This window comes from Abramis brama (assembly GCF_963993115.1).
Source record: "Abramis brama genome assembly, chromosome: 2".
Taxonomy (NCBI): domain Eukaryota; kingdom Metazoa; phylum Chordata; class Actinopteri; order Cypriniformes; family Leuciscidae; genus Abramis; species Abramis brama.
Genome location: NC_139964.1, coordinates 61,880,307 through 61,903,173, shown reverse-complemented (window position 1 = coordinate 61,903,173; position 22,867 = coordinate 61,880,307). Strand labels below are relative to the sequence as shown.

Below are 22,867 nucleotides of genomic sequence, written 5' to 3'. Positions count from 1 at the left end.
TGTCACGTGAGGACAATGAGAATCTTTCTGCCCACACTAGGAGATATGCTTGATTTAAGAATACTTCATCTACTAACAACTATTACTTGAAACGCAGATGGCTTGAATTGAACGGACTCCTCCATAATAATTATCCTAAAACTTGACTGATTTATAAAGACAGTAATACAAAGACAGAAACTACTACATTATTATCAAGTAGAGTGATTACATCCTATACAAATTTCCATGTGTATTACCAATTACCAATGGTATTACTTTGCTGTATGTCAAAAAAAAAAAAAAATGTTTCTACTAGGATACCATGAAATAGAAAGAAGATATTTTGAAGAATGTTGATAACCAAACAGTTTCGGTTCCCATTGACTTAAATTTTATAGACTGAAAATACAATGGAAGTCACAGGGGAACTGAAACGGTTTGGTTACCAGCATTCTTTAAAATATTTATTTTATGTTCCACAGAAGAAAGAAAGTCATACAAGTTTGGAATGACATGAGGGTGAGTAATTTCTATCTTTTGGGTGGACTATTCCTTTAATGGTAAATGCTAAGCAGGCATTTTATTAATTGCTGTGACTGGCCAATCAGAATCCGGCATTTAAGACAGCAGTATAAAAATGATCTCAGTGGTCTTCCAGTGCGCGTGACTGGCAGGTGACAGCTGTCACCGTGTGCTTGGTCAGCTCTTCAGATGGATTTCCGTGACTACACCAGCAGTATGTGTGTGTCCGATCAGAACGGCTATATCACATTCACTTCTTCTGCATGAAATAGACCTGTCCTCTGTGCCTGCTAATGATACGCAGTGTGAAACAGTGATTGGATGTCAACATGATTGATGTGGGTGTGGAGAGGGAGGGTCCAGCGCTCTCTTGGGCCATTATCTCTTCAAATTATATCAAGGCTGTCTCGTTGGGGGTCTTTTGGTGATGCTCAATCGCCGTGATGACCGAAGGCATAGTAGAGGACAAATCTCTGCCTAAGGAAATATAAAAATTATGTTCCGTGAGATAGATATGAATAAATTCGAAAGATCTCACAAGCACACTTTTAGCTACATTTCACAAAACGGATAATTTGAATTTCATGTTTTGCTTAAATTGTTAATTGTGTCTAACAGAAAATATTTGTATCTGTGTCTCTGCAGTCTATCCGGGAGGTGACGGGTTACGTGTTGGTGGCTCTGAACCAGTTTGACTATCTTCCTCTGGAGAACCTGCGGATCATCCGTGGCACTAAACTGTATGAAGGACGCTACGCTCTGGCCATCTTTCTCAACTACAGACGAGATGCCTACTTCGGCCTTAGACAACTCGGCCTCAAGAACCTGACAGGTATATCTGTTTGTCTGTGGGCTTCGTTGCCGTGCAGTAGACATCTTTTAGAAAAACACATGAAAGAGCATATGGGTCCACGGCAGATTTATAAAAGGATGGATCATCCTTTTTTCTTGCCTGACGTTGTCATACTCAGATTCTAGTCAGAATATGAGTCTGATACTGTTCCATTGGGCTGTGATTAAGGGACGTGTTTCAACCGAACCAGGAAAGAAAATGCCTCTGCACTCAATTGGATAGACCTAAAACCAATCAGAGCAATGGAGTAAGTGACGTACTGTATGTTCTTCATTCATCTTTCCGATCGACAAATGCCTTGATTGCGGTTCTCTGTTCCTCTTTTAAAATGAATGCGCTGTCGATATGTTCTATAACAGACGCGAATGGCGGAATCTACACATCTCAATTCTCCAGCGGCAGTCATCTTTGTTGTAAACGAATTCAACCCAAGCGCTCTTTGGTGATGTGGATGATTACGTTACTGTTGATCATCTGTCCATCATCGTATAAAGCCCGCCCTGACAATTTGATTGGTCCGAACAGCTCTGGTTCGAGCATAGCTGCTCCACAGCGGATCAAGTCCAGACCGAACTTCCCGACCTCAAATGTTGTGACTGGCTGGCATCCAGGCTACCTTGTTTCACCTTTTTTACTAAAATATATTGATCAGCTAATGATATAATGTTTTAATTTAGATAATTAATGTGCATTAGGCACCTTAAAGTGTTCCCTTTAGAAGATATTTTGAAGAATATGGGTAACCAGATGGGTCCCATTGAGTAAATTGTAAGAAATTGTAGTCTGCCTCGACCCAAATTCCACTCCAAAATATATTTTAGAATGAGCTCATCCCCAAAATGTCTTAATTATCATAGAGATGAAAGAACGTCAAGTTATATTGTTTCTTCACCATTTGGGTTGATCACATCCTGAACAAATGGTAGTCAATTGTAGAATGGGACTGGGTGTGGGACACAGAGAACTTTCTCAGACAATGGGGTGTCACAACTTCATTAACATACAGACCACAGCTGTTGCAACAAGAGCAACTTAATTTACATTAAGAACAGGATAAAAGGTTTAAGATTTGGATGTTCTGGGTTCATTCTGATGCCGGGGAACCCAAGATGCTTCGTATACCTTGCCACTGCTATGATGTAATAAACTTCATTTTTGAGATCCTTGACGTCCACATCATTTTTTCTTACAAAATGATGACAGAATTTTCATTTTTGGTGAATTATCCCTTTAAGGACTGTTCCACAGGTGCATTAAATCATGATTACACTCATTTTTCTTTGGTAGAAAGAACTTTGTTGCTGCTGGTCTCCCCTCTTGACTGAATAATGCCAATTGAATCACATGAGCTGTAATTATCTCTGGAATGAAATCTACATTAATTAACAAATAAGGTTGTTTGTCATATTTTACAGTGGAACTTCAAGGTTTTACTTGAGTTAACAGAAACATATTTTGGAGAAGAGGCTACACAACTCTTTGACGGGACGTGCTTGGTTTGATGGTTAAGCTGCCTATAGCTGCTGTGTGTCAGAACGTTGCTGTAGGCAAAAAAATATTTTAACTCCCTACCCTACACACACACTCACACACACACACACACCAGTGTTCTAAGTATGTTTTACCATGCCCAAGGCCCTTTTGTTGACCCAAAGGGGTTAAGGATGAAAGAAAATGGAGAGAGAAAGCCATCAGTATGCCCACCAGAAACAACTACCGCCCAGCCATAATAATTTTTGTATAGACTCTATACATTTGAGGTTTAGTTACTTTGTTAAAGTTGGATTTATTATTGGACTGGGAGTCATTTTTATGATCTGCCAACAATGACATCAACTTGTTAGTAACATTAACAAATATTAAATATAATGTAATTCAGATAGAAATGCCATAAAACTTAGATTTTTCATTTGTTCTTACATAAATTACTGAAACTGTATATAAAACTGTATATAATAATTTAATGTTCCTGAATGACTCATAAAGTTATAAAATGCAAAGTTTTTCTTGATCGTAATTATTACTGAATGAGATTCACTATGTTTAGGTCTGTAATTCCCTGTGTACAATACATAGTTGAAACTACCTTCTAATTAAATTTTTCTTAGAATTATTCCATTACTCAAATCCTGCAGTGTTCCTGGTAAAGAGATGAAAGCATGCATCTTTGTTTCTGAGACACTGGACACTGATGCTTAATGGATCCTTTGATATAAAATATAGTTGTTGTCATCGTCTCTTCCCTGTTCTTACTATCCTTTAATGATGGCAAGTAGCTTTCATTCTATAAATATGTGGTCACTTCAGCACAAATATAACTTTTTCTTTCACTCTATCAAAATAAATCATTCAAGCAAACCTTAAGGGTGCAGATGTTTTCAATAATTTTTATAAATTAGATTTTAAATCATTAAATCTTTAAATCTAGTGTAAACTCGCACTCGAACGGCCCAAAGCCGGCATCTGACCAGTGCGGAAGGTCTTTACGTGTGTCTTTTTCTCGAGGCAAAGTATTTTTTGATTAAATGCAATACATTTGAATATGTATTATCTCGTTATTTCATCTGACTCCATAAATGAAAAGGTTTTAATGATATCCGTGCATCATTAAATGTGAGCGAATGCTTGACTATTCTTTTTAACTCTTTAATGAAAATAATGTCAAAGTCAGTTAGAATAATCAAATGTAACAATTTATTATGTCAGGTAAATGTATCATGCCAATTTCATAATCAATTCAAAGATAATCGATACAAAACATCAAATGCTCTGGAATAAAGAGAAGAGATGCGAACCCAACATTTAGGAATACATGAAGCTGAGAGTCTCACCCTCAGCCTCACGGGCTAATCTGAAATACAGAAAAGGCCCCGATCTTCTCGTTGCATTTCATTATATAGACAGAAACTTCTTTTGACATGGAAACATCTGCTAACAATGGGAATTTGGGGGGTAGGAGACCATTTGTCTAGAGACCACCTTCCTTTGTGTGCCAGCTATCTCTAAACTCTTAAAAACCTTATTACCTTTTGTTTTACTTATTTGGAAATGCGACATTTGTACCAGTCGCACTGAGACATTTCAAATGATACCAAACATGTATAATACTCGATGATAATTATTTACGTCAAACCATATGTATTTTTGGGTAATTTTCATGTGGTCTCAGCATGAGAGAGGGGGAGTGAGGAAGAGGGGGAGAGATGTATTCTGAGGTGAGACTTTGCGTCTCAAATGGTGAGTTCAAATGTTAATTTCCTTTGTTCATCCAGTTCTTCCAGTTTTTCCAGTCTTACACTAGATATAAATGATCTAGATATGAATTATCTAGAATTAAAATATCTAGATTATTATTTTACAATTATATACACGTCATACACTGTATATACAATTCTAGTTTTTATTTTTCTTCTTCAATATTTTGCTTAAATTACATGTCATTCCAAACCTGTATGACTTTCTTTCTCTAGAACACAAAAGAAGATATAAAAAAATAAAAAAAATAAAAGGGTGATAGAAGACCTTTATGCAAGATTTTGCTTTGGGGTGACATGTCCCTTTAACACATGGTTGTTTACCAAATAAATAAATGGACATTTGAATTGAAATATTTGTATTATGTCAGAAGAAAGAGAGGTCAGAGAAACAGTGCACAACTAGGTAACTGGTTTCCCGGAGATATGGTCAATGTATACAGTGTTTTCAAGGTCAGCGGTCGCTATTCAGAATTATTTGGCTGTGGAATGAAGTCAAGTAATATTTATTCTGTGTCATAATTTATGACATTTACCCCATAAAACAATAATGAAGAGGAAGTATTCTATTCCTCCATGCCAGTATTTGCAGACTGGTGAATGTAAAGCTCTGACCACACACTCCTTTCATGCCAGTAGGTCTCAGCATATATCATAAAAAGCAATTAGGCCAGAACTGTTAATGCATACAGATTAGAGTTCATATCAGATCAACTTATCCAGCCTGAATAATAGTGATAAAATCCTTATTTCTTAACAGCAGAATGTAGATGGTAATGGTCTTTTTTATCCTGTATTTCTTAATTAAATAATATTATCTGAGGTTCGATAATTGTTAGTATCCATGATATGGATATCAGATGGTGAATGGTCAGATGGCCCAGTCTGTTGTGATTGGTCGACCGCTTATAGCGCATGTCGGAAATAAAACACCCATTACCATAACTGAATTTCTGCTCTGGAGGCTTCCTCAGCACTCTTAAACACAGATATGAATAGTAATGATGGCATTGGTTTTACCATATTAATTTGAACTCGAGTCCTCATCCTTTGGAAGTGCATGCAAAGTGGGTTTTCTTTCGCAGCACAGAAAACAGCGTCTTCTTGACAGGTCGTCAACTTGAATAAAACTCTTCCAGGCCTCAGCTACAACTACAGTGTTTGAAGGCGGGTCAAAGTAGATGTTGTTCACAGGCAGCCAATGAAGACCATAGGGTTGCATTATGCAAATGTGTTACAAACCTACATTGGTTTGAGCAGGAAGACTGGAATTACATGACTACTTGTTTCAGGCTTCCTTCGCCGGAAGTTTGGTTGACAGGCAAACTGACCAATCATAACACCGAATCCACCATTTTGTCCAACCAGATAGGAGAGTAAGTAGATTAAAGGGGTCCTATTATGCCCTTTAACAAAGTCTTGATTTTGTTTTTGCGGTGTCCTAGAATGTTTTCATGCTTGATTTTTCACTACCTAGTCTGGTTTAACGCGTTTTCGATGAATCCCCTCCTTCCGAAATACGAAATGTGCAGTGATTGGTTAGCTGGCCCAATGTGTTGTGATTGGCAGTGCTAAATGCGTGTTCGGGAAATTTCGCGTCCCTTCATAACCGCAAGCTCTACTCAGATGTAAATATTAACAATGTCATCAATTTCAAACCATTTCGAGCCCGATTCAGACCCTGACAATGTTAACAAACAAGAGGATCATGCTGAACGGATTTCAAACACAGATTTCACAGGACGTTTCAGAGTAGTATGTTTTTTTGTTGTTGTAATTTTCTTATAGATACGATGCTATCCACCATTTAATCATATTAGCTGTCAGAATGAGAGTCGTAGATCCAAATGCAAGCAAGCAGTTTATTGAAGACAGGTTGAAACAGTGATTATACTCAAAACACCACGTATAGCAGGCGGGCGACCAGGATACAAATTCACAGGAGAGGATGAGTGATATGAATAAATCCAGCGCGGATGCCAAACTGGAACTGGATGAAGAGAACTCCAAACGATCTCCAGAAGTCTGGGAACACAGACGAGATTGAGGAAATAACTCCGTAAGGAAACTCAGGCACCGGAACTGGGTAAGAGAGCACAAACAAGAGTGACGAACTGACACCAAGCAATAATCACTCCCGCTAGATATAGGCAGCTAACAACAGAAGTAACTAGCTGCAGCTGCGGGCTGATTAAGTGATCAGCTGGTTACTAAGCAACAAACAAGCACTACACACTCAGACCCCACACCCACAACAACCAACAGATACACAAAATGAACACATGGATAGATGAACTGTGCCAATTAGCATCCTAGCAGAGGCAAAGCTTTGCCCTTCATTTACATTACATCATAGCTATCATAGCAGCTACATAAAGATTATTATTGGAACTGTTAGTAGAAAACACAACTACAGATAATAAGACATACTTACAAGTTGTGATCCATAAACAACAGATTGTCCCGACAAAATGGGAATGGTTATGTCTTTCAGGAGAATCTTTTGTGCATATAACCTGCATTGCACTCTGTCTGTCTGCTGTTCTCCGTAAAATGTGCAGCACACAGACAAACGTTATAATCTTCAGGAAAAGTATAATAAATAAATAAAATATCTCCCTTTGGAGTGGACTTTGAGCTTTGTAACCTTGCAGATCATTTTTATGCTCAAACTAGACTAACTAAAGTTGAAAAAGTAAAAAAGCATAATAGGACCCCTTTAACTTTGGTGGACTTTAACTTGAAAATGGTGTATATTGATGTCTTTCCGTGGTTGAAACAACATACCTTCTGATGTTCATTGAAATTGTTTGTGCTATAACTAGTAGGAAAAGATGATTGGTTCACGTGCTGCTTGAACTGAGGTGCTACAGTGGTCTGTCACGGCACATTAAAGAGCCACAAAGCGATATTATTTGAATTTCTTAAAAAATGACAACATTTGAAAGCTGAGACTTTGTTTCATACCAAAAGCACTTTGTCTTGTCTGTCGGCATGTTGTCAGTGTCCTCTTTGCTCCGCAATGTATTTTTCACTGCGTGAGAAGATGTGAGAGTGGCGTGAGAGTGCCATGGCTTGTCGGACATAGCAACAGTTACTAAGGGGGCAGGTCTTTGCGAAGGGTCAATTGCTAGGGGAGGAGCTCTCAGTCTTTTTGACTTGAAGGCACTTAACCTGTTAAGCTGTAACCCCACTTTTGAAAAATCCCAAGAAATGACATACCCAAACTGAAACAGATACAGTTCATGAACCCTTTGTACTAAAAGCACAAGTATGATCTCATTTGAAAGCTGACACCTGGCAGTTTATTGTAAATGTAGAATTAATTATTGTCATAATGACAAAAATTGTTATAAATAGCTTCAAAGTTTTGTAAAGTTATTAGAAATTATTTTTTATGAAACATCCTCATGAAAAAAAAATTGAAGTTGGCACTGGAGCAATCTAGAAATGCACTACAGCTAATGCCACATGTCTAAACGTTTTATGTTTAAAATCTTTAGATAATAAGTCCAAAACTCTGTATTTAGTGAAATGTTTTTCAAGACCATGTCATGTGACTTTATTTTGATTTGACGCTAAAATGCTACTGATGTTTATTGTCATCTTCTAACCATCTATCCAGTATATTGTCTTTATTGTTTTGTGGTGCAAACGAGCCCCATTCAGTCTCAGTCTCCCCCTGCACACATTCACACCTCTCCAGCCTAGTTATGGCTCTAAATATGCATTTCTTTTGTCTGCATTATAGTTACTAACGACTGGCTATTCACAGGCTATTCATAGGGTTTCAGTCACTAATTTCTTTTCTTAAAGTTCACCCTTACATTTTAAACTGTATCAAATGCATTTCTTGAATAAAGAAACATTTCAGTAAGCATTCAAAAAATAATAAAAATATAACTTCTAGGTGGCAGGTGCACCTAGGGCTAGCTAGCATGTTAGCTTAGCACACCATCAATACACGACAATTTATGAGATTAAAACCATGTTTGTGCTTATAAACTTACTTTATAAAGCAAATCGAGTATTTTAAATAATTTTTTGTGATCTAATTTGGCTTCAGATAAAAAATCAGACAGAAAATATACTATTGGATAGTGTTCTGCACAACGATTCTATAGGGGAGAGTGGGGTGATTTGTGCCAGGGGGGGAAGTAGTTCCACCCTTGTTTCTGGAAAACCATAGAAGAAATTGGTCATGTGACCACATAATTTTGAAAAGCAATCACTTTTACTCGTCCTCCAAAGAAGAGAGACACATGGCATGAGAGTTAAGCACATTTTAGTGCAAAAACTGTTTTTTCCCTTTCAAAGTAAAATATCTATGATTTAGGTTTTCTGATTGTAGTGTCTGAACAATTATAGACAAGTTTGAAAACATTTCACACATGTTTTAGTGCTTTAGTAGGCTACACATTGAGTCTATACAGTTAGCATGATGTTAGCTCTTAACTGCTGGATCATGCTAGTTTTTCAAACTTGTGGGTCTGGGGTGATTTGTGCCAAAGGGCCTGGGTTAAGTTGTGCCAGATCCAGACCACCTAGACCTACATACTCACAGGGGATAATCTTGAGAAGTGAGGAGATGGTCATGCCTCATCATTGTTTGACTTAGGCCTGCCTGCTATTTGTATAATTTAGCTAACACTGATTTCAGTTTTGAGTTTGCACTATGTTATTAAAGAGAAGTTTTATTCCGTTTTTAAGTGGCCTATGTCACAATAGGATGTTTAGAAATTAGCCTAGTCACTTTATTCTTATGTTACATAATTGACAGACAGCGCTATGTCAACAGGCATCTATTGCCAAAGCCTTTTTGCCTGAAATGATTCACAAATATCATATATTGTGTTGCTATGGTGCTCTAAATGGTTGCTAGGGCGTAGCTTAATAGCTTCACAATGATCCTGAGAGACTGATTGGTCGTCTGAGTAAAATGAGCCCGCCCCCTTGTCTCTATAACACTGTGATCCAGAGTTATGTTCAATACAAAATCCCTATGCAATTGACCATAGTAGGAAAAACGCATGCTATGGTATTCCAGGGTGACAATATCTAAATAAACCTTAAATGAGTAATTTTGTATTGAATTTATCTTGCTTTCATATAGCATTACGGTTCATAACATTAAAATGTTCTGTTTTACTTCAGAAATCACTGGCACAATTTACCCCCAATGTATTCCCCCAAAGGCACAACTTCCCCCACACCAGGGGCAAGTTGTGCCATGAGACCACTTTTTTCCCAAGAGCTATATTTCTGAAACAATTTATTTCAGATCCAAAGTTATTGTTCTCAGGGATGCACCACATCCTGAAATATATGTACATCCTTAAGTTGAAGGCATTACTGCAATGGCCTCACTTTAAAGTCACTTTAAGTAAAAACTGGCACAACTCACCCCACTCTCCCCTATAGATTAGCATTACATTATAAATATAATCTATTATTATGGAAATACCTGGCATGGATTGAAAAACACAGGTAACTCAAATATCATAGCAAACATGTTTATTGTCTTCAAAACTGCATGTTACAGCCATAGTTACAGCGCGATCTCTTGTTAGCTTTGTGTGTGTTCGAGGCTTCCTGGATTGTCACATGATTATGGCACTTCTTCATGTTCTAATACTGTGCACAGGGCGGCGAGGGCGCCCTCAGGCTATTGGTATGAATTCAAAACACAGTATCAGAGTTATGCAAACGCTCATAATGATTACATCGACGCATTTGGGTATAAATTCAATAAATATTATTCCTGTCTATAGAAATCTGATGTAAACCTATGAGAATATATCAATATTTCTCCAAATCTGCACATTTTTGAGCTAAAGCCCTGAGGCACGTTGTTTTGTGTATCGCTGTCATGACGACGGCACGGGAGTTTTTTTATGAATGCAAGCGGCTGACGCGCATAATTCATATCAAAGGTATCGACTAATTTTTTCATTTCATAACTCCTGAAACAAATTAAGAAATAACTGTCGCTATAAGTTTCTCAGAATACAATAGTGGTCAAATTCTGAAACTTGAGTCTTATATCTTTTTAATGATGTATAGTTTGTCAAGGTATAACATTAAATCTGATAGTAACTTTGAACTATATATAAATAAAACCGCTTCAGTGCGTCCGCGCTCTGGCAACGGTTAACAGGTTAACTAACCTTATATACCCCCATATAAGATAAGATATTTCCTCCAGTATTTTTGCTATATATTATTAATTATATTATTCTAATTAATTGTACTAATAATATATTCATTTAAAACATTATAAGTCATCCTGCAGCCCCCTTGGATGTAATGCGTCCCAGGCCCCTTGGTTGAGAACCATTGTGCTAGGGTGTTCAAAACCATATATTGTCATTTGTAGATATGGCTCTCGTTCCTCCTTCATTGTAGGTCTGTGTGATTTTTATCATATTCGTTTATCGTTATTTGTTTTACTTTCATGTATTCATTGCTGTGTATGCCTACTTCTTTGCTGCCTCATTGATTGTTGAGCCCTGTTTATTCTCCATGCTATTGTAAGCCATTACAGATTATTGATAGGTACAAGCCTCATCTCTCAGTTTGAATCCTCATCTATATGTGTGTTCACATATGTTTGATTAAATGTGCTGTCTTGGGGTAAAATCCCCCAAAACACTCTTACCCATCAGTAAGGCTAATGTTTTCAGGTTTCATCCTTTCACCAGGTAATGCTGGCTGCTCATATATTCAAGGTGGAGGTCATTCTAGTCTTATTTACCCCACAGTAATGTTAGTGTTTTTCTTTTGTCTGGATTGTGTTGTCATTGCGTATTTCCAGTGCTACATAATGATTGCTTTTGAGGGATAATATTCTTTATATAAAAACAACCTTTCCACACATATTAGACAATGCTGACATGTACACAGATATCTGCTTTTGTCATCACAGAGAAAATATTTTAATATTGATTTAGTGGCGTAATACTGATAGCAGATCAGTGGCACAAGACCAAATTCTATGGACGGTATACTTGACTGTTCCTAAAAACATATACACATGAAGTATTACAAACATCTTGCTTTTAAGGTCCTTCAGACTGTTCAGGCACCCAGAACAGGCAAACATGAATTATCAGAATTTTACAATTTGCAAGTCAGCCAAGGCTTGCCCAGTAACATCTTGGCGGTTTGTCATCTAACGTCTTGACATGTACAGGAGGTTGGCAGGGGTTGTGGTAAATATTCAATATTTTAATATACTCTCAGTCTATGACATTCCTGGCAGCTCCTGAATCAATAAGATCGTGATGTGCTGCTATTAGAAATTTGGACATTGACAGATATTTGGCACTACAGGGAACATTTTACTACAAATGTCTTTGGAGGGATAGAGCTAGGTAAGCCAGACTAGAATTATGACAATGGCTAAATTGGCCACAAAATTGATACCCAGTCAGACATTGGTTTGAATCTAAAGGTAAATCATCTTGTAATGTGAAAAAGGCTGTTATTTACAGATTCCTCCATTCTGGCCACGTATGTTAAAGATATAATGGCATTGTTTTTGACCTCTTTAATGCATTTTTAATGGAATATTGCATTATTTATTAGAAATGATTTATTATATGTAATGTTAAAATAAAAACCTACTCATGCTGACCGAGCTATTCTGGGAATTTAGAACTTATGTGTGAAAAGGCTAAAATGAAATGAAGAGAGCAGAGCTAATACCATCTCACTGGTCTGTTGCTCAAAAGGCTGAGAGAGGAACAGCTCCATTAATAATGGATCCAGTATCATCATTATGCAGCAAAATGTTTAAACTACACAGAATCTCAGAGCTTCAAACACAGCTTTACTTTTTAAAAACATCCCCCCATGAAACTGAGCTAATGTCAGCGAATCTTGAAGCAGATAACCGAAGTTATCAGCAAAGTGAAAGTTTTAGGGAGGGGTCATTTATTGACTTAAAAAAATGCTAGTAAATATTCACAAAATAATAACAAAATAAAGATAAAAAACAAATCTGCAGATGTTTTAAGCACGCCGCAGCCTCAATGGAAAAGTGTAATATAAAAAAAAACTCCACAATGTGCCACAATGTGACATTTGTGTATAATGTGGATGTTTCTAATGTATCAGCCTATTTTGCATTGACATTTTTTCATGGTAGAAAAAACCCCCCTGCAAAATCAGCAATTTGAAAGGATGGATAGGCCTACAGAAAAAAAAAAAATGGAAATCAAGATTGTGCTCTAAATAATGATTTTTATCGCCTACACTGCAAAACTGCTAGAAAATAAAACAATAATGCATTTAATGAGTTTTATGCTTAAAACGGGTAAAATAAATTGCAAATGGAACAAAATGCACTTATCTTATGCAATTTCATTTCTCATGTGAACTTTTCTGGTTTTAAAGATGTTTAGTGATTTTACTGGAAAACAAGATATACTGAGCACAGTGTTATTAATGACCTAGGTCCGTCTTAATCTAATCTTTGCCTCTAGTTTCAAACCGAACTGAAAATATTTGAAAATTCTCATAATAACATAAAAGGTCTCTGACGTTGTTTTGCTCCATTGCTTTTCTGTATCTGCAAAGCAAAGTATCTGTCAAAATAACTAAAATAGAATTGAGTGTATATAATCTGTTTGAGCTGCGTGTGCACTTTTGCCACCTTAACATCCAATCGGAATTATCGTAAATACGAGTTTCCTATTTAGAAATTGGACAAGAATGAACGCCCTCTCAAGACGTATTTACCACTGGGAAGCTCAGGGATATTTTGATACCCAAGTTCCCGAGTTGGACGGGGCATAAACTTTAAACATGGTGTAGCAGGAAAAGCTACACAATGATTGAATTACATTTACATTTATGCATTTGGCAGCTGATTTGATCCGAAAGATAAACTTAAATTGCATTGAAGGTATACATTTGTTTAGCAGCTCATACATTTCCAATGGAAATTAAAGGAACACTCCACTTTTTTTTGGAAATAGGCTCATTTTCCAACTCCCCTAGAGTTAAACGGTTGAGTTTTACCATTTTCGAATCCATTCTGCCGATCTCCGGGTCTGGCGGTAGCACTTTTAACATAGCTTAGCATAGATCATTGAATCTGATTAGACCGTTGGCATCTCTCTCAAAAAAATGACCAAAGAGTTTAGATATTTTTCCTATTTAAAACTTGACTCTTCTGTAGTTACATCGTGTACTAAGACCGACGGAAAATGAAAAGTTGCGATTTTCTAGTCCAATATGGCTAGGAACTATACTCTCATTCCTGCGTAATAATCAAGGAACTTTGCTGCCGTACCCAAGGGGGTAATCCAGCATCCGGAAAGCGTACCTTCTATGGGGGCATCCATTGGCTAACAAGCCATCACCTGCTGTTAGCATTCCATTGACTCCCATTCATTTTGGGAATAACTTTACATCTGAGGCGTTTAAAGACTCCATTTGTCCATTATTTATTTCTAAAGAAACACGACAATGTATAAAAGGCTCCATTACCTTGTATCTTACGTTATGGCCCCGTAGAAGCAGTTTTTGTAAAAATAGGCTAACGATTGCGTCATAACCACGCGACTCTCTGTCGCACAATAGAGAAATTACCGTATGGACAGGAGGAGAAGCTCGCAGGCAATGGGGGGGATGTGGAGGCATAAAGTCCAATAAATTCAAGAATACTTAGCAAACGTTTCTCCTGCTCCTAGCTCATGGACAGCTCCTACTCATGATCTCCGTCTCTGCAAGATTCGGAAGGGAATGATTCAGATTTCTCTTGGCACAGCTACTAGAAGACTTACAACTGTCAGACAGGTTTCTCACGTCACATCTATGTCGTCAAGCTCAGTTTGAGGCTGCGCAGTACGCTCAGCCATCAGTAAGAGAGTGCTTCTAATTGACTTCACTGGTCTCCGTCGAAGTCTATGGGGTCGCTGTGTCCATTACTTTTACTGTCTATGGGTACCATGGGTGCAGCAGGCACAATGATATTACGCAGCGCCTGAAAATAGTCCCCAGCTAGGTAACTCTATATTTCATTACGTAATATCATTGCGCCTGCTGCACCCTATGGTACAGCAGCAAAGTGACAATGGTCTAATCAGATTCAACGATCTATGCTAAGCTATGCTAAAAGTGCTACTGCCAGACACGGAGATCGGCTGAATGGATTCGAAAACGGTAAAACTCAACTTTTTAACTCTAGAGGAGTTGGAAAATGAGCCTATTTCCAAAAAAAAGTGGAGTGTTCCTTTAACCCATGCCATTGGCATTTCTAGCCCCATGCTCCACATGCCCCATGTTGTATTACTCATCATTCAACAGGTTTTAGGCATTTCTTCAGGTTCCATAATGTCTTACTACACCAGTGTCAGTTGTGCTATATTTAAGTTTACTAGAAAATAAAGACAAGATAACAAAATAAATTGCTTTGTCAAGTTCAGTTTTGGTTGTGTTCTTACCCTCCGTCTCATGGCTGCACCAACCCTGCCAGCCTGCCCTCCTGAGACCCTGCTGTTAGGTGTGATTTCTGGGACGCTCTGCTATCTCCATAAGCCAACCTCCCCTCCTTGTGTGTCTGAATAATGAGACGCTTCGTGAATGTGGACGGGTGGAGGGTGTGTGTGACGGAGGGCTGTGGATCATGATCTGAAGTCTCAGTAGAGGATATTAAGGGCCGTTCACACTGACAGCGACAAAGCGAACAGAAGTTCTTCATTTTCAGAGTTGTAATCGCTGCGTGAGCACATGCTGTGCGAAGTTGAGAATGTTTATTGTTTATTATTGGAGTGTCATTTGTCTCCTGTGAGAAGTTTGGGCAGGAGAAGTTAATGGTACTGTGTGATTGCACTGTTTGTTTTTTGGAAAATGGTGTCAGAAATCGTTGTCATTCTAACTGATTTTGATTCATGCATTAATAATTGTTCTTGTTCATGAAATGTTGTAGTTCAAATGCTTTCCCTACATTCATTTCTAACAGCATGAAAATGTATTCCTTATCAAAGTATGACAGAATATTATTTTTATTATTCAGTCAATACAATTGAAAAAGGGCCTCCTGGAAAAAGTCTCCTTCAGACTTGTTGCTTTCAGAGTAAGAACCAGAAACTGTATTCCTTACAACAAAATCCATTTCCGTATTTTACATGTTGGTTATAGGCAGACAGCTTTGGACTGGCAAAAAATTATGATGATTTTAGCTCCCATCATATAATTGTTTTGAAGGTTTTTTTGTTGTTGTTTTTTTTTAGGTTATTGTGAATGAATAATTATTTTAATATTTATTTTATGGTTTCGTTTATTTAGGTTTGACTGGATAATGCACGTTCTAAAGTGAACAGACAAAAATAGTGATTGGCATAACATGATTAAATGATTAGGATGCTATTCAAAAATTGCATAATATTTATTTTAAAAAAAATGAATTCTTTCAGTGTTGAAGGTTTTCAATGAATGCCAATTCTTAATTGATTGCCTGGTTTCTTTTCTTCATATGTGCACTGGTGACCTGCCTTTAGGTTTTCCAGTCTCATTTGCATCTTCCTGATTATAATCTGCCATTTGGAGACAATTTGTCCATGTAAAAATGGACACTGACAGCATGAAATGAGAATAATTTCTCAAATGTTAGTGGTTTTGACACTTTTTTAATTTGGCTTTACTATTAAATTCCAGTTCTTCTTATGTATGCAAAATGATTGCATTTTGTTGTCAGATCTAAGAAAATAAATAAATAATCAATATGAGATGCTTTTTTCAGGTGCTTAATAGTCTGACAAGAATAGTTCCCCAATTTGTGTTGAATTAATGAACAATATTTTCTCACTTGTCTTCTGTCTTATAAAAAACATGAATTGGTTATGGCACAGCTGCACATTCATTTAAACGTGAATGCAATTGAATTTATGTTTCTACTTTAATTTCTGATTTTGTTTGTTTGCCTCGAAACACCCCGTAAAGTATATGCACATATCTGTAACATTTCTATTCTATTCTATTCTATTCTATTCTATTCTATTCTATTCTATTCTATTCTATTCTATTCTATTCTATCATATTATCCCTGCTATATAATTCTTGTTAATGATTATTGTTAATGCAACCAAGTTAATACACTTGTTGTTTGTGTTAAGGGCTTTTTAGCTTATATATTTATTTCTGTATATTTTTCTATGATTTTCATTTTATAAAGAAAAATTGCACTGTGCTCAGCTTTGACCCACAGTTAATTGTGCTATTGAAATGTTTGAGTTATGTTTACAGATGGAGGCAGACAGTTAACGTTAATAGGGGTCCCATAATGTCACTCAATTTCTCCGGTCGATAAGGACCGCAGTATGTGCGATGAGTTTTTGCCCTTCAGATGACTTTCTAATATATATTAGACATTTTGATTAGCTCAACTTTTTCCCCCCTTTTAATTTTTCTTCAAAAGCACTATCATCCTTACTCTGAAACTGATAGCATTCTCATTAAAATATAGATTTATCACAATTGTTGTTGAATGGATTCCTGCTTTTTCGCCACCTTCTTTGCGAATTGTGTGCAAATGAACTCATCAAAGAGATGTTAATGATGCGAAGTGTTTCTCATGCAGGCTGGGTTTCCAGCTGTGAATGTCAAAAGTGACTCTTTAAAAATGTATTCGAATGGTCTGTTGTTCCATTCACAGTCTCAACCTTTCCCCCTGCAAACTCCACTTCCATCATCACGGAAGTGCTGAAAGAAAATTTCAGTATTTCACTTTCACTCAAAGGAAGTGAATTTGTCATGTTTAAATACCCTTGCTCACTCCTGGGTTCATTTTGAATGCAGGGATGAGCGCTCTGAGACCTGGTGCTGGTCAGTGAGTTTATTTGAGATATTGAACAATACACTGTCAAAATGTGCATAAATTCAACCTTTAGCTTGTCACTGGGTCAGTACCCTACAACTTAGGGACTTATACTCCTAAAACATGCATATTAACATGCCATTCCCATGCCTAAATTTTGCAGTCACTCTAAAAAACAATCTATAGTAACCAATATAGTAACCAATATACACTATCAGTGGCCATCCTTTTGTAAAACTTAACATCTAGCACAGTTTTATCATTGGTAGAATATAAATGATTTCAATACAAGCATTTTAGTCAAATATAAATTATGCAATATGTCAAACCTTACCCACAGAGGAAAACAGCAGCAGTTTAAAAGTAACCCGATTCCACGGTAAAACCACAGGCTTGGCAACCTTATTCTTATTCTAACCTAATTCTAGTGATGGCAATGCAAATTTTTAGCATCATTACTCCAGTCTAAAGTGTCACATGATCCTCCAGAAATCATTTTAATATGCTGATTTGGTGCTTTAAAAGCATTTCTAATAACAGTTGTGCTGGTATAAAATATATAATGCATGTATATACATTCACAAATATTTACAAATAACATTTTGTGTATTTATTGAAAAAATCTGCTAATTTTGTACTAGTGCTCAGATCCATTTTAATACATTTTATCGTTGCCTTAGCAATTAAAAACAAGAAACAGTGGGGACTAGATTATATTTACTGAAGCTTTAATGGTGAGATCTAATCAGTTGTGATGGTTCAGTATACAAACCCTGTGCAGATCTGAGGTGTTCTAACAGAACTGTCCAGTTATGTAAATTATAAAGTTACATTAGTTGATTATGAAGCGGTAGCCAGTGTCGGAATAATAATATTGCTTCATTAACTTCCTATTTGTTTCCCTTCGAGAGCGAATAAAACAGTACTAACCCATTTTAAACAGCTAGCCATGGTCTCATTCATCAGGAGGTTGTTGGAGGCTACGAACCATAATACGTTTGTGATATAAGCAGGCTTACCAATACACACAATGTCTGATTTCTCAGTAACTGAGGCTATTCATTAGAGCTCTGGGCTAGTAATAAACTTAGTAATATTTGTTACAGGGGAACAGCAGGGAGGGATTTGAAAGGGTCTATCAGCTCAAATATACTACCTCCACATAAAGCATATGTTCCCAATCTCTACAGACACATTGATATGCTCATAATCTTGCTTGATCTTTTATAAGCTCCTTAACTTGGGAATTGGGGTGATTTCGTTCTTAAATCCTGTTCTAAAAAAGAGATTATTTTCATTACACTGCTTTTATAAATCATATAAACAGGTTTCATAGAGAAGTCGGGGTTATATCCTTAGGATGTCCTTGAAATAAACTGTACATCTTTGATATGCACATAAAGTGTTTATTTAACATTATTTATGCTGTGAAGTAGGCTAAATGTCTCAAATGCAGCATTCACAAGTGAACATGATTCCTAATTCACCCTCTTTTTGAATTTTCACTGTTGTAGAAATCCTAAATGGCGGCGTGTATGTGGATCAGAACAAGTTCTTGTGCCATGCTGACACCATCCACTGGCAAGACATCATCAAGAACCCGCGTTCTGAACTTCTGGTTGTGCCCTCAAACAACAGTGGCAACACATGTGAGTGTTTGGATGAGTTTAATGATTTAAAATAGGCTATAATAAATTGTTATTTTTCATGAATTGACTGAAATTGTCATGTGCATTCAAAAATTGCATTCACAAGCTAAATTGCAAACTGTAACAAACGTTTTACCCCCGGTTTCACAGACAGTGCTAAGTCCTAGACTAAAATGCGAGTTTGAGCTGTTTTAACTGAAAGCAACGTGCACTGACACATCTTAAAACATGTCACTGCCATGGTTTGTCTCAAGATGCACACCAGTTATGTTTTGTTTTTTTCTAAGACACGTTTATAACAGCTACTTAAATGCCCCATTTGAACTAAAGCCTAATCCTGGTTTAATCTAAGCCCTCTCTGTGAAACCAGGCCTTAAAGGTTTACAGCAATAGTGAAATATTGGTGAAAGTTTGACTTCACATCGAAATGTCTTAAAATGTCATGCAACTTTTAAATCATGCATACATTTATTTATTATACCCAAAAGTTTGGGGATGGAAAGAAAGTCTCTTATGATCAACAATAGAGTAAAAACAGTTATATTGTAAAAAAAAAAGAAAAAAAAGAAAAAGAAAATAAGAACTATATATATAATATTATTATTATTATTAGTATTATTACAATTTAAAATAACTGTTATCTATTTCAATATATTTTAAAATTAATTTATTCCTGTGACGCAAAGCTGAATTTTCAGCATCATTACTCCAGTCTTCAGTGTCACATGATATTCAGAAATCATTCTAATATGCTGATTTCCTGCTCAAGAAACATGTCTTATTATTATCAATGTTGAAAACAGTTTTGCTGCTTAATATTTTTGTGGGAACTGTGATACATTTTTATCTGGATTCTTTAATGAATAAAAAGTTCAAAAGAACTACATTTATTTCAAATCTTTACTGTCACATTTTATCAATTTTAATGAGACCTTGCTGGATAAAAGTATTCATTTCTTTAAACAAAATCTATCTGTCCCCAGAACTTTGAACTGTGCGTGCGTGTATATACATACAGAATTGCTGAATTTCTTCAGTGTAATCACTTTTAATTGAAGTAATATTGTTACTCAGAGTCCCACTCAAACACACTCTCTTGGTAATTATAAAACAGTCAGTTAAATCTAGTCGGTGATAAAAGTAAGTGAGGACATTGTATGAGACAAATCCCAGAGCAATTAAAGTAGTGTTGTTGTTGTTTAGGATTAACGATAAGATGTATCCCACAGGCAGAAGGTGTCATCGCTCCTGTAACGGCCGCTGCTGGGGCCCTCAGGAGGATCAGTGCCAAAGCTGTGAGTATTTACACATGCTTTATCAATTAACTTGCACAACAACACATACACACACACACACAAACTGTAATATATTGAGGCTTCCAGTGTGATGTGACCTTTGACCCTTTTGCAGTATTATATTGATATCATAGCAGTGTGTCTATCAGAAATTACTGACATTAATGCATTCTGGTGGGGAAAAAAACAGCATAAAACATAAAAAAAAAAAAAATGTTAGCCTAAAGCCCTATTTGGACGGTACTAGTTTAACATGGAGAGGTGGGGTAAAGTAATAATTACCAGAGCTTCTCTCTTCTTTAGTCCCGTCCGAATGTGCCATCTCAGTAATCATTATGGACAATGTCAGTAAAGATTACAGCGACTTTTACCTTCAGGAAAAAGGTCCCGAAAAATGACTTAAGGTAATACTAATCCCGTGCGAATAGACCCGCTGTAAATATGTACGTAAATATTTTGTAACTTCCTGTTTAAAAGTAGTTTTACTGAGATATCTTATCCCATGCGAATTGGCCATTATTATTACAGATGTCCTGTGGTAAAATTACATTACTCCATCTACCCTTGTAAAGTTAATCCCGTCCGAATAGGGCTTAAGTTGGCAAATTAACATAAAAATGTACTTCATGTGGTAACTTCATATGTAAACTTCAAAATAACTTTTTGTTGCAGATTTGTATCAGACAAACTTGTAGCAGACAAATATTGGAATATTGCTGTATATCAAAGTTTGACACACACACACACACACACAAAGACCATTTTCAGACATTGAAACTAAATTGACATTGAAACAAACAGAGTTCTGTCTGTAATGTAAAAACATTCTGAAGCACCTAGAGTGATTGCTCTTGGGAACTCTGATCTTCTCTGGTGCTCTTGTGGCACAACCTGTGGTGATGTTCTCATGAGTGGGTGGCAGACACAAAAGGAGGGACAGCAGGGGATGGCAGGTTCAGTTTTCACCACATAATTAGGTATAATTAAAGAGGATCCAGCTTCATAGAGTGTCACAGCTGATGAGGGGTTGCACAGTGTGTCTGACAAATAATAGATTTAAGGTTTTTGCTGTGTCCTGGTGACTTTTGACATATTTACAGAAAAGTAAAAACACAAAAAACTCCACAGATGCGGAGAGCGCTTAACTTTTGTCTTTGTGGTTACAGTGACAAAGACGGTGTGTGCAGAGCAGTGTGATGGACGCTGTTTTGGTCCGTACGTCAGTAACTGCTGCCACCGTGAATGTGCAGGAGGCTGTTTCGGACCCAAAGACACAGACTGCTTTGTATGTCAACTCTTCCTTTATTTTTCCCTTATTATGCATGATTTTTAAGTGTAATAAAGGTAAACTCTAGAAGGCGCAGGCTGACAGGTCCTTAACTCATTTGGTAGCGATCGCATCGTCATCTACATAGCGCAGCTGATTGGTTGCTGTTGCATCAGCGGCCAATGAGCTGCGGCTCAACATTCCAACAAATACCGGTAGTGTTTCTGTTATCAGTCTGCAGCACGCTTTCAGAAACCCTCCACCTTCCCCAGCTCCACCTGCATAGATCTGCTACAGGGGGGTTATTTCATGTATGTTACATGTGCAGCAGCAGCAGCATGTCTTGCATGCTCACAGCAATGTCTGTGAATGTATTGGTAGTATCAAGTCACGGTACTTGCTCTGCAGCAACAGCATAGCAGATCTATTCCACCAGGAGCAAATATTAACATTGCCATATCATATTACCATTACCATGCCAATCTCTCAGAGAGTTGTCATGGCAAAAAAGACAAATGACATGTTGTAATATGTGTTGAAAACAATGAAAGCTCTGCCCCAGCTTACAGGGAGCATTCTCAGAACTTCTCTGACTTTAACGTTCTGCCAGGGTTTTCTCAAAGATATGCAGTATACAAACATTCTTCCAGTAACATTAAAGAGGTCATAGGATGCTATTTTAAAAGTTCATTATTTTTTTATTGGGTTAATAGAATAGGTTAACATGCTTAAATAACATTATTTTTCAAATACTGAACACCATTGCAGCACCTCTTTTCCCAGTCTGTCTGAAACAAGCTGATTTCTTTAAAGCCCCTCCTTCTGAAAAGCTCAGAGTGCTCTGATTGGCCAGCAGACTTTAGTAGTCAGCAGAAGTAGTCTTTGTATATAGTCGGTGTTGTACTCTCCCAGGTTCATGAAGCTGTCCTCTTTAAAATGTGCTGTGCACAAGCAAACCTATGGATTGTACTGCTCAAGAACAGCTTTATAAATACATCTTAACCTCTGATTCCTAATTTCAGCCATTTTCTGAAGGCCAAATAAAGAGGTTTTGCTTTCGCATCCAAACACACAGCGTTTCCGCGACATGGCGAGATTGGCAACAACACTAAAATTCACTGAAGCCTCGTCTCCTCTCTCTGCGTATGCCTTTGGTCATATGATGCTAATATTTCACATTGTGACATAGATGTTTGAGGAAGTTATTGAAGTTTCACATGCT

General features: G+C 37.0%; 1 protein-coding gene across 1 annotated transcript in view; it reads left to right on the top strand.

Annotated features, from left to right (window-relative positions):
- Positions 1–22,867, top strand: part of LOC311076195 (receptor tyrosine-protein kinase erbB-4-like) — a 174,757-nt gene that overhangs the window by 111,745 nt on the left and 40,145 nt on the right. Inside the window, exons 3-6 of the mRNA XM_084104167.1 lie at positions 1,150–1,336; positions 18,949–19,083; positions 20,313–20,378; positions 21,545–21,663. Coding sequence (XP_083960293.1) covers positions 1,150–1,336; positions 18,949–19,083; positions 20,313–20,378; positions 21,545–21,663 — 507 coding nt within the window. The remainder of the gene's footprint in view (positions 1–1,149; positions 1,337–18,948; positions 19,084–20,312; positions 20,379–21,544; positions 21,664–22,867) is intronic.